General features: G+C 42.8%; 1 protein-coding gene across 1 annotated transcript in view; it reads left to right on the forward strand.

Moving 5' to 3' along the window:
* Nucleotides 1–11,542, forward strand: part of dph1 (diphthamide biosynthesis 1) — a 78,737-nt gene extending 67,195 nt beyond the window's left edge. Inside the window, exons 10-12 of the mRNA XM_037776073.1 lie at nucleotides 5,270–5,348; nucleotides 10,270–10,404; nucleotides 10,762–11,542. Coding sequence (XP_037632001.1) covers nucleotides 5,270–5,348; nucleotides 10,270–10,404; nucleotides 10,762–10,830 — 283 coding nt within the window. The 3' untranslated portion in view covers nucleotides 10,831–11,542. The remainder of the gene's footprint in view (nucleotides 1–5,269; nucleotides 5,349–10,269; nucleotides 10,405–10,761) is intronic.
* Nucleotides 11,543–13,192: the final 1,650 nt, after the last annotated feature.

Consider the following 13,192-nt stretch of genomic DNA (forward strand, 5'->3'; position numbering starts at 1 on the left):
GAGAACTGCGGTGACGTAAATACGCAAAAGGATCTCTCTAGAGCCAGTGTTTTGTTTGTCCGTTCTGGGCTACTGTAGAAAAATGGCGGAGCAACATGACGGACTTTAGAGGACCCGCTCTCTATGTAGATATGAAGAGCTCATTCTAAGCTAATGAAAACACAATTCTTAGTTTCAGGTGATTATACATTAATGAAAACACAGTTATGAATATTATATTCCATTTCTGCTAATAGATCCCCAAAAATGTTACACACTGTTCCTTTAAATGCAGTCCAAACATTAAACAGTAATCCAAGAACTTTGTCTAAAAAAATGGTCTTCAAATTTACCAAATTCTTATTTGAATGAGAAACTGACTCATCAAAGAATAAGAATCTGGGCAGCCACATTTCAGTCGATACCAAAAAAGTAGTGAAGTAGTGAAGAAACCATTGCATTTATTCATCATAATGATGCCTTTGTCGATGTAAAAAACAAAACAAAAACAGTTTTAGTGTTATTTAATGATGAGTCTAGGTAAGAGATGAAAGTGGAAGTTGAAGGTTCATTTTGGAAGCTATGGACTTACTGACAGCACTGTTATCATCCTTACCCAGTGTTTATTCAGAGTGTTATTGCACAACCTAGAGTGACCCAGACCAGACTAGTCTGTAACAACACAGGCATCCAACATTACAAACCACTAGATGTGTGAATCTGTGTTGAATCCGGCTGTGTTGAAGGAGGAATAGAAGGAAAGAGAGAGAGAGAGAGAGAGAGAGAGAGAGAGAGAGCGATTGAGAGATAGACGGTGGGGTGGTAGAGGATGCATTAGTGCTCAGCACCAGCCGGCACAGCGGACTGTACAGAGCCCACCCCCAGGCTTTCTCTGTCATTAGACACACACACACACACACACTCTCATATAAACAGAGAGACACACCATTAGCATATGCTCTTAAGTGTGTAATTAGGCTGTCCCCAAGCAGGTTTTAAACTATTGTACAGATTTCTGTGCACCCACACACTTATCTCAACTAGACTCCAAATGCCACCCTGTGCATTGCACATTGTCTTTTATCTCTCTGTTTGAATTTTAATTTTTTGACTTCCGCTGAAATGAAATTGTTTGTTCTAATTCAATTAAGTCCGCCATTAAAGGTGAGCGTTTTACATTTTCCCGCAGTGCTGAGAGGTTAATTGTTCTCGCTTTTTGGCGGGTCAAGACTGTAAGAGTGTAATTGAAGCGAAGCCATGCAGGTGGAGGTCTCCCTAATCGTGTCAGGGTGTAATGGGCCACAGCAGGTAACGCAGCGAGGCCAGGGCTGGAGCTCACGTTGCATAGAGCAGTGCTAAATGTCATGCAGCCTTGCGTACCTTTTTATATATCACAGCTTTGTCCACATCCTGCTCCTCTAATCCTTGCATGTCCGAGTGTTGAAAGTTCTAGTTTCTACTAAAGTGAACACATCCTGTAGAGAGCAACTGAAGAGACTAATGTTTCTATCAAAGTTGTATTCATATATTCTATATTTCAGGTAATGTTTTCTTGGGAATAAGTTGTGAAACAAGGCTCCACCACCAGACAAAAAAAACACTTTTTTCCTTTGTCTCTGCACCTCTTTCTCTTTTCTTTCCTCCAGCTCTCTCTTTGTTCCACTGCGCCCCATGATGTGGGCTCTCTACTGTGCCGGCTAGATTGAAGGCCAGATACGGGCTGGAAATACAATTTTGGCCGCATTCTGGGGGGGCAATACCTGGCATGGCACCATGCATTTTACTGCACTGCACTATTCAGTGTCTGTGCTAATATTAGAAAAGTCCCTTCTGGGTCTATGTGCCAAGCTGCTCCTTAGGAGGGATCCTCTCTGCCTTCGCTTTCATGCTTTCTGTCGTTCTTTCAGACCCTCCTCTCAACGCTATAGCCCAGAGGATTTAGTGGTTGGTTTGCTTTATTAATCACCCTCCCCCCTTTTAAGCAACCCCGGTGTTCTTTTCAGCTCATTCTACACGTAGAGTACAGTACAGTAGGCAACCTACCGGGTCTGAAGAGTGAAGCCAATGCAGAAGTGCCTTAAACTAAGCCAGCGGCCATGTTGCTACAGTAGCCCACAACGGACAAACCAAACACTGGCTCTAGAGAAAGCCTTTCACGTTTTTACACTACCTGAAGGCCACCGTATAGCTCTCTACACACTTGTGAAACTGTAGTAACGTGAGCAGCAGAGTGCAAAACCATGGTACCGCCTGTGGGCAACCTCCAGGTCTGAGAAGTTAAGCCAATGCTTAGGTTCCTTACACTTGGGTTCTTTCTAATAGCCAGCTGGGTGTGACGTCTCTGGTTGCAAAAAGAAGTCTGATTATATAAATGTCTATAATAAAATGACCCTACTTCTCACTTGATTTATTACCACATTAAACATTGTAAAAATGATCTTATGGTCTCAATCGCTAGTTTCACGTCTTCTTCAATACAGCATGATGTTCATTTAGTAAATTATGGTCCCATTTAGAGTAAAATAGACCAGTGGTTCTCAACCTTTTTTCATGTCAAGGACCACTAAATTGATACATATTAGGTCACAGACCCCCATTTGATAAGATTTATCTTCGGGAACCTCCATCTGATAGGATATTGTTTTTTATTAAGGATGTAACCATGGAGGAAGTGAAACCTGGATTGGGGGTGGATCAGAATAATGATTCTTATGACTGACATTGGGCTCACTTCTATAGTGAAATAAATAGTGAAAATAAACTTTCCCCCATTTTTTGTGTGGACTCCCTGGTCGAGAACCTCTGAAATAGACCATAAAGCAGGGTATGGTTTAGGACGTGGCTACCTTGTGATTGACAGGTCGCTACCACGGCGTTGTCCGGTCTGGGAGTTGTCCGCGTTAACCCTTTCACAGTGTGTTTTCAGTTCTTGAACATTAAATGTAACATTTTGGTCCCCTAGAAATGTCTTATTCAGCTTTTGGTTTAGCTCCACCCTCTTGTGTCACTTCTGGTTGCAAAAAAACAAGATGGCAACGACCAAAATGCCGAACTCAAGGCCTCAAAACGGTAGTCCACAAACCAATGGGTGACATCACTGTGACTCGGCCCAATCTCATTCCCAGGGCGTCAAATATCGACTCTTTGTCACGGCCGTCGGCATTCCATACCGACGCACAAGGCACCCTTTAGCGGGGGTAGGAGACGCACCGGGGCTTTCCATTAACTACAATGTAAACCCATTCGTGCCTCTATTAAACGCTCATAGAAAGTGCGCCAGGTGTGTGGTGACGTAGTTGAAAGAGCAAAAGAGACACCACCGGGCTGGCGGGAGGGGAAGTGGACGGGTCCAACAAACACAAGGCTTTCATCCAGGAGACTGCTGTTCGTGTCCCAGGCCTTACGTTTCACTTTCACTTTCCAATCAGCTGATCGTCCGTGTCCCGTGATCACAACATTCGGTCATATTTTCACTGTAAAAACAGCATTTTTAAGCCCAACCATGTTTTTTCTTAAACCTAACTAAGTGTTTTGTTGCTTAATCCTAAGCAAGTGTTTTTCCGAAAAGTAACGCCAAGGGGTCTGACAAAGTGTCAGTATGTGATGAGTTGGAATGAGAACGTGTTGGGTGACTACGTCCACTTCTTATATACAGTTTATGGTGCAAACAATGCAAACTGTCCGCCTCTCCCCTTATAATTAGTTCCTTTTTCCTGGGTGTTTGGTCTATAGGGCGGTTTTGATGCATGTGCAGTGTTCCGTACGTAAAGGGCTCCGGTTATGAATAGCAGCTGACGGACTTAAAGGTCATATTCCAGATTCCGCATCTCCAATCTCAACTCAGCAAACTTAGAAGGTCTAGGGAGATTGGTGCAAAATATCTCAGCTGACTCAGCTGGCTCTCAAATTAGGAGGATGAATAAGAATTCACACTTTGGGGAGAGACTTCTTTTTAACAAAAAAAAAAAAAAAAAGTGTTATTTGAAAATGAGAAAATGCCATGCGTTTGCCCAGGGGGGGTGGAATATTTCTGACAGAAAGCAGAGTGGAGCGAGAGTCAACGGTGCAATCAATTCTGCAGTTGAGAAATAGTGTGAAAGTTGGAAAAAATGGAGACTAGACAGATGGGGATTCTGACGCAGCAGCAGCGTACACATGAAAGTATTCAAGCAATTACGGCAAAACTTTATTTTGTCTTTCAAGTGTTTTCCATCTAAGCTGCGGCACTATACTCCTCTTCTTAAATCTCCTATTCCGTCTGACATTTACCTAGATCTAACGTTATCTCCGGGGCCGCTATATGCACTGCAACTCAATTCATATTTGTCAATATTTCTGATGGAGCTCCATCATTAGGATTAGGGACGAGGGACGAGAGTGGAGATGGAGCCGAGGATAGCATTGATCTGTGAAAGCTAACCCCCGTAGCCCCGGCCCGCTTCTCCCCGTCTCCATTTTCCCATTGTTCGTTTTTCCCTCCAGCTGTTTACATCCACGCCCTCCTCATCCCTCTCTCATGCATTTTCCAGAGTAAACACTTTCTCTCCTCCCTGCCAATCTTCCTCCTCTCTTCTGCCTCTGTTCTCTCCTCTCTTCTTGCTTCTCAAAACCCCCCCTCCCTCCTCCGTCTGTTTTCATCTTCATTGCTCTTTCTCCCTATCGCTGTATATCTGTGTCCTTCTCTCTCTCTCTCTTTTTCCTCACCCCCCTCCCCATCTCTCATACATCCCCCCCCTCCACCACCCCTGTCTGCCAGCTATGTAGGCTACCTCCGTGGAGACCGGACTGGTGCGGCTTTTTTATTCACACTCACCTAACCTCTCCCTCTTTTTCTTTCACTGCGTTTCTCCTTTTTTCACCTCTGTTCACTTCTCTCCCTGTTTTTCTGTTTACGCCTCCTGCAAACCAGTCTTTCCCCCCCCCCCCCCCCTCCTCCACCACCACACACCTTCTTCCTCCCTCTTCCTCTTTTCAGCCTCCCTCTTTCAGCAGCTGGATATGCATTCAGGCTGTGTAGCGTGGCTGTCTTTAGAGCTTTTTTTTTTTGCAAATCAGGACAGATCTCTCCAACAGATGCTGGAGATCAGGTGGAAGTGGAGGTGGTGGAGGTGGTGCGGAGTCTCCCCCCCCACCCGCACAACCCGTTGCATCACGTATCCACACACGCAGCGGCGTGCAGGCGCGCAGATGTGCCCTGCCTATCTAATAGGATCTCGCCCTCTCTGACTGCTCCTGTTTTACACACCACATTTGGATGCACAAATTTGTACCTTCTCTCTTTCTCCTACAGGTGGATCCAGATCGCTTGTCCTCGCCTTTCCATCGATTGGGGCACAGCCTTCACTAAGCCCCTGCTGTCTCCATATGAGGTAAACATGCACCTTATGGTCTCTCAGCAGCTGTCACTCACTTATCAGAGGAGGCTCATGCACTGCACACACACACACACACACACAGACCGCCTGACAGATGTCCTGCTGAAGCCTTCTTCAAAGCACCCAAGATAAGGAAGGTACTATGATGTTAAGTATAGGGAAGTGTTGTGAATTTGTACAGGACTCATCAAGGCCTGCTTGTGCCGGAGACGAGGAATTGCTCCTACTCTTCTCCCTCTCTGTCTTTCTCTTCCTGCAGTAACACACATCATCAGCAGAAGACTAGCCCCCCCTACTGGCCACAGGACTACACAACCTCCCCCCACCCACCCCACCGTCCAGCGCCCCCTCCCATCCCTGCAGCTGTCTTGTTTTTCTAAAGGGAGAGAGATAGATCGGACAGCAAACCATAAAGATCCATTTCAAAGCAAGCGTTTGTTCTGCAGCCGGCGTAGCCACTTTGTGATCCGTTTGGCAGTTATGTGCCATTATGTGACTGGGCTGGTTAGCATTTTGATGCCAACTATTATTAATTCATTCAATGATTTTTTTTTTTTTCCCCCTCAAATATATGCCGCTGATTTGAATCCTTGTGAAATTGCTGCGAGGGGGGAATTGCTGTCTGAGTGTGATTTCGAATGGTTGCTGTTTTTCCTCCCGACTACACACCTTTGTGCACCGCTTGTGCCTGCACATACGTTTCACAATGAGGCCATTAAGAATAACGATAGCGTTCACCTTAGGAGGAAAAATTATTTTGTTTTGTTTCTGTCTATAACGGTGCATGTTGAAGGCTGTAATGAGGAAAAGAAGCAATCCGTTTCCTTTTTGCCCTTTTTCGTTAGAGCTCTCCCCGCGAGCTATTTGTGAACTGTGCATTTAAATAATTTGCAGCTGCACTCGTGTCTATATGTGCGATAAGTCTCGTTTCACCCCACATCGCATACCTTATGAGCGTCATACGTCTCAGTTCACTGTGTGTGTTTTCACTGTGGCATTTACAATGAAGATGAAGAGGGAAGGAGATGGGAGGGTGGAGTGAGCAAGGAGGGGGGTGGAGGATGGAGGGTTGGGGGGGGGGCAGCAGCATTTATTTTCAGTACGTCTCATGTTATATTTATAGTTAATAAGACACACTTGGCTCTCCTGTCAGAGCAGGGATTAGCAAGAGGAGCTAGCTTCCAATGAGAGAGAGGCAGTTGGTGTGAGAGGGGAGAGGAGGAGAGCAGCGGGTAAAAGCTAAAGGAAGGAAAGGCGTAGGGAATAAGGGCAGAGGAGAGAAGGAAACGAAGAACAGTCTAGCAGAAGGATGTTTGTGGAAAGGAATGAAAAACGTATCCCATTATACAGTTTGTTTGTTTGTTTACCAGGATACACTAGGGAATATAGTTGAGCCACATATTGTATTTGTAATAGCTATTTTTATTGTGTTATACCTGAAAGACACATGCATAGAAATCAGATATACAGACGTAGGCAAAATTGTTGGTACTCTTCCGTTAAAGAAAGAAAACCCAACAATGGTCACTGAAATAACTTGAAACTGACAAAAGTAATAATAAATAAAAATTTACTGAAAATGAACTAATGAAAATCAGCTGTTGCTTTTGAATTGTGGTTCAACAGAATCATTTTAAAAAACAAACTGATGAAACTGGCCTAGACAAAAATGATGGTAGCCCTAGAAAAGATGTAAAATAATTTGACCATAGGGACATATTAAACTAAGGTGTGTCCTGTAATTAGCATCACAGGTATCTTCAAACTTGTAATCAGTCAGTCTGCCTATTTAAAGGGTGAAAAGTAGTCACTGTGCTGTTTGGCATCATGGTGTGTACCATACTGAACATGGACCACAGAAAGCTAAGGAGAGAGTTGTCTCAGGAGATCAGAAAGAACATTATAGACCTTCATGTTAAAGTTAAAGGCTATAAGACCATCTCCAAGCAGCCTGATGTTCCTGTGACTACAGCTGCACATATTATTCAGAAGTTTAAGGTCCATGGGACTGTAGCCAACCTCCCTGGACGTGGCCGCAAGAGGAAAATTGATGACAAATCGAAGAGACGGATAATACGAATGGTAACCAAAGAGCCCAGAACAACTTCCAAAGAGATTAGAGGTGAACTCCAAGGTCAAGGTACATCAGTATCAGATCGCACCATCCGTCACTGTTTGAGCCAAAGTGGACTTAATGGAAGACGACCGAGGAGGACACCAAATCATAAAAAAGCGAGACTGGAATTTGCCAAAATGCATATTGACAAGCCACAAAGCTTCTGGGAGAATGTCCTTTGGACAGATGAGACAAAACTGGAGCTTTTTGGCAAGTCACATCAGCTCTATGTTCACAGACGAAGAGATGAAGCATCCAAAGAAAAGAACACTGTACCTAATGTGAAACATGGAGGAGGCTCGGTTATGTTATGGGGCTGCTTTGCTGCATCTGGCACAGGGTGTCTTGAATCTGTGCAGGGTGCAATGAAATCTAAAGACTATCAAGGCATTCTGGAGCGAAATGTGCTGCCCAGTGTCAGAAAGCTTGGTCTCAGTTGCAGGTCATGGGTCCTCCAACAGGATAATGACCCAAAACACAGCTAAAAACACCCAAGAATGACTAAGAACAAAACATTGGACTATTCTGAAGTGGCCTTCTATGAGCCCTGATCTAAATCCTATTGAACATCTGTGGAAGGAGCTGAAACATGCAGTCTGGAGAAGGCACCCTTCAAACCTGAGACAGCTGGAGCAGTTTGCTCACGAGGAGTGGGCCAACATACCTGTCGACAGGTGCAGAAGTCTCATTGAGAGTTACAGAAATCACTTGTTTGCAGTGATTGCCTCAAAAGGTTGTGCAACAAAATATTAAATTAAGAGTACCATCATTTTTGTCCAGGCCAGTTTCATTAGTTTGTTTTTTAAAATGATTCTGTTGAACCAAAATTCAAAAGCAATGTCTCATTTTCATTAGTTAATTTTCAATAATTTTTTATTTATTATTACTTTTCTCAGTTTCAAGTTATTTCAGTGACCTTTGTGGGTTTTTCTTTCTTTAACGGAAGAGTACCAACAATTTTGCCTACGTCTGTATGCTACATTTTAGGGCTGCGACAACTGATTATTTTCATTGTCTATTAATCTGTTAATTTTTTTCTGGATTAATCAATTAGTTGTTTGGTCTCTAAAATGTCAGAAAATGACAATGAAAATGACAATCAATGTTTCCCACAGCCCAAGATGACGTCTTCAAATGTCTTGTTTTGTCCACAACTCAAAGATGATCAGTTTACTGTCATAGAGGAGTAAAGAAACAATAACATATTCACATTTAAGGAGCTGGAATCAGAGAATTTAGACTTGTTTTTTTTCTTAAACAAGTAATCAAACCGATTAATCGATTATCAAAATAGTTGCGGATTAATTCAATAGTTGACATCTAATCAGTTAATCGTTGCAGCGCTACTACATTTTACCTTTTATATAAAATAGGGCAGTCAAAGTTAACCCGATAGGAGACTCAATAATTCTCCAAATTTACGCTAAATTTTAGCGAGGAAAAACTGTCACGGCCATTTTCAAAGGGGTCCCTTGACCTTTGACCTCAAGATATGTAAATGTAAATGGGTTTTATGGGTACCCACGAGTCTCCCCTTTACAGACATGCCCACTTTATGATAATCACATGCAGTTTGGGGCAAGTCATAGTCAAGTCAGCACACTGACACACTGACAGCTGTTGTTGCCTGTTGGGCTGCAGTTTGCCATGTTATGATTTGAGCATATTTTGTATGCTAAATGCAGTACCTGTGAGGGTTTCTGGACAATATTTGTCATTGTTTTGTGTTGTTAATTGATTTCCAATAATAAATATATACATACATTTGCATAAAGCAAGCATATTTTCCCACTCCCATGTTGATAAGAGTATTCAATACTTGACAAATCTCCCTTTAAGGTACATTTTGAACAGATAAAAAATGTGTGATTAATTTGCGATTAATCGCGATTAAATATGTGAATCGATTGACTGCCCTACATACATAGTGTGCAGCAGAGTGCAAGTGTTACACTTGTTTGGAGCAAGAAAAATCATCTCTCTATCTCTACTGCTGTTGCTTTTATCCTCTATTGTTTCTTGTTCATGTGAAGGTATAAAAAAACATGTTTAAGGGGAGTGTTGTGCTCCTGTTTCTATTTAAAGAAGCAGCCAGTAGGTAAGAGAACACTACCTGCAGTAGTAGCATCAGTGTTGGTTCTAACAAAATAAACTACAGCGTCTACACACACGCTCGGTAACAGTGATGGATTACGTCCCACCAGAATAGAGATTTCATCACTTTCGAGCTGCATTTTTCACGTTTCCTTTGAACTAAACGCATCAAATGAATTGTTTTCTCATCATATTTCCATACATCATCGAAAATTATCCCAGATTGTGTGAAGCTGAGAGTCAGGTCCTGGCATCCGACTAGTCTGAAAGATGAATGAGGAGTTGGGTGAATTAATAAATGAACAATCAAAGCGACTTGTTCTTTCATTCGGCACGCTTGTTTATTCATCTGTTCAGTCATTCAGCTGCTCCTTCTTTCATTCACAATCAATATTCACAGGCACTTGTCTTCCCCATATGGAGCAGTCTGCACTTATGTCATTGCACTGTCATGCCTGCGCCGCTGCTGCTCTCCTCTAACAGCTGTTGTGTCACGCGGTGCAGCTGCATGGGGATAACATGACAACTCTGCCTGTTATCCAAGCTTAATATTATGACACCTGTCTTGTCTTGTTTGCGACTTCTCATCACCGTGTGGTTTCCTGCAGCTGTTTTGCTCCCCAAAAAAACGTCATTCAAGTGGGCTGCACTTTGTGGAGCTTTTTTTGTTTTGACATTATTTGTGATTATCTCTCTATCTCTCAGGCTGCTGTGGCTCTGCAGGAGGTCAGCTGGAAGGAAGTCTACCCCATGGACTTCTACTCCAATCAGAGCCTGGGGCCATGGGCACCCAACCACCCTGACCACCAACCGGTGCGGCCCACGCGCAGACAGACTCAGGTGAGGGCAGGGGGTTGGGAGATAAAAGAATTAATGACAGAGGGGAGCTTGTGAGGAGAGAGAAACCACACTGTGTTCAGCATGTGTGTGTCGACTTGTATCTTTAGTGTGTCACCACACTGACACCCAGTGGCTCAATGACAACAGGACATGCATCTGGACGTCTCCCTTAACGGCGTGGTCGTGACCTTGACCTTCATGTGCATCGTGTGATTTATTTAAGAATGTAATTGAATTGGTGCGGTGTGAATACACCCCGCTGAAGCCATATTGCCCCATATTACCACTAATCCGTGTGAGGTAGGTACTGTCACCGTTCCAAGTGTTAATGCTATCCCACTGCCTGCCTGCCTGCAGAAACAAGGCTCGGAGCCAGCCCTTCCTACCAAGCAGTGTGGGCAGAACCGGTGCTGTCAAGGGGAATGAAGCGTCATTTTCCAGCTGTCTTTCGACTCGTCTCGTGCCTGCCGACGCGTCTGCCTTCTGCTAACAGCTGGAGGGAGGTCGGAAACCGGAAGAGGAGAGCGTCCAGACAGTGTATCAGTGAGCACAGCTAAAGCCAGAGGAGCCCTCCGCCGCTCCTCAAAACGGATTACCAGCCATAAATAATCCCTCATTTTACAGCACGGCGGATCAAACCAAATGTCACTGCTCTTATTCACGTTTTTCTGAGCTTCAAAAAATACAAGCAGCTGCTTGTGTGTTTGAGGTCACGCATGTTCACATTCATCCATGAAGGAGCTGCTCTCTGCTGCTGCTGCTGTGCTGAGAATGAAATTCTTCCTGCACAGAGGGGGAAATGCGTGGGCCTCTCTGTAAACGCACACGTCGCTTTTGTGACTGTTCCAGAGAGAGAGAACGCGCCGGATGACCTTGAGTACGTTATATGGAATTAAAGTGTTAATGTGGGTGGATTTAGTCAATCCACTTGTCCTTGGACAAACCACAGTATGTTTCCCTTCACGCTACTTTTCAAAGACAGTCACAGACATATTGTACCAAGCACTTTTATTTGATGTACACAGCGTTATTTGATGTATACAAGAGTGTAATGCGGATGCTCAAAATGTGATGCACTATGACATAACCTCTCTGTCTTGCTTTCCTAGTCAAACAATAAATCAGAAGTGGAACCTTACATCTGTCGTGAGTGTGTTTTTGATGAATGCTGAAGAGATATGAGTGTGTTTTTAAGCCCCTCAGCCCTTAAAAAACAGTATGAGTTCCTAGATGCGTGCAGTGCTAGTCACGACTGCTCTCCATCCTCATTATTTATTGATGGAGGAGTCTGTCAATAAATAAATAGATAAATAAACCCTCTCTGTTGCTGTATGGCTGCCACAGCAGAAGCTGATTGACAGCAGTGGCGCACCGTGGCTCCAGGTGATCCCGAGAACTTGTGAATGTTCTCCCCAGATTTCAGCACATATAGTCTCAGGTGGGTATGATCTTCTGTGAGTTACTAGCAACTCTAGTCAGACACCCCCCACCCTCCCTCTACTCTCCACCATCGTATCTCCTTGGCAACAGAGGCCGGCGTGATGCAGCCCGTCCCGCCAGATGTCTCTCTCATGATGTGTCTCACGTGTCCCACCAGTGGCTGTTATTCTGAAGGGCTCAGTACTCGCTACAGTACGCCGCGATGCGGCCAAGAATAAATTATTGGGCAGCAGAGCTCTCTTGCAGCTGATGTTTGATTTATTTTTTTGGTGCACTCCGTCAGGGGGAAAGAGGGGAGAAGTTTAATAAATCCAATTTTCTCCCCATCTAAAGTGTGCACAGCCTGAAGATTTGTTTTGCTTTAAATATTAATTACTTACTGATTTGAACATCATTGAAAGAGGATGTGTTTCAAAAATGTCCTGGCAAAACATGTACCTTTTGTGTGATAGGTTTAGAATTTAAACTGTTTTAGACACAAAAGATAGAAATAAAGGATATTTAGATATCAAAATTAAAGTCAAATAGGGCCCTTATTACATCGCTAACAATATTAGACAATAATTAATCAGTTATTATCATTATTATCAGATACAATGACCGTTAAATAAATTAGAACAGAATTATAATAGACAGGATTATATATACTTTCATATTTATGTTATTATTATAAATTATAATACCTTGATACCGGTATATCGTTACAACCCTAGCATACTACTGATGTTTTCACAATCAAAACTAACAATATTCTCTTCTCAGTATGTCTGAAATGTGTGAAATTAAATTTAAATAGTTAACATGGATGTTTGTCATATTTCTTTGTGGTAGATCATTCATAATCATTTGTTAATTAATGTGACTAGATTGAATATATTCCATGTTTGTGTGTAAATATTATATTACAGCCTAATTCCTCTCCTCGCTCTCGTTCTTATTGCTTATTTAGATCCCCAATGATCGTTACCTTGGCAACAAGTACTCTTCCATAGATCCATAACAAATGTTTACTCTTACACTGCATACAGTACGTAATGCAGTTATGTCAATAATCTCCTTCATTGCATCAAAACACCAAACATATAGCATACAAAACATTAAGGAAATCATTGACCAGCAAAGCATGAAACAAATAATACTGATTCCTTTAAAGAAAGTCTAAAAATACATATTTTTGCAGGCCTATCTTCAAGAATAATCTCTTTAATTGCTTCTTTAAACATTTTTTTTTAAAGTATACCAGTACTAGAAGAAAAAGCTAACGCCTGCACACTACTACATGCCACAATATTTTTATTGACTACGTTTTTTAACCTGTTTGGATCTTCGTCAGGTCAAAGCGTTTTAA

The sequence above is a fragment of the Sebastes umbrosus genome, chromosome 7 (genome assembly GCF_015220745.1).
Source record: "Sebastes umbrosus isolate fSebUmb1 chromosome 7, fSebUmb1.pri, whole genome shotgun sequence".
Classification (NCBI taxonomy): domain Eukaryota; kingdom Metazoa; phylum Chordata; class Actinopteri; order Perciformes; family Sebastidae; genus Sebastes; species Sebastes umbrosus.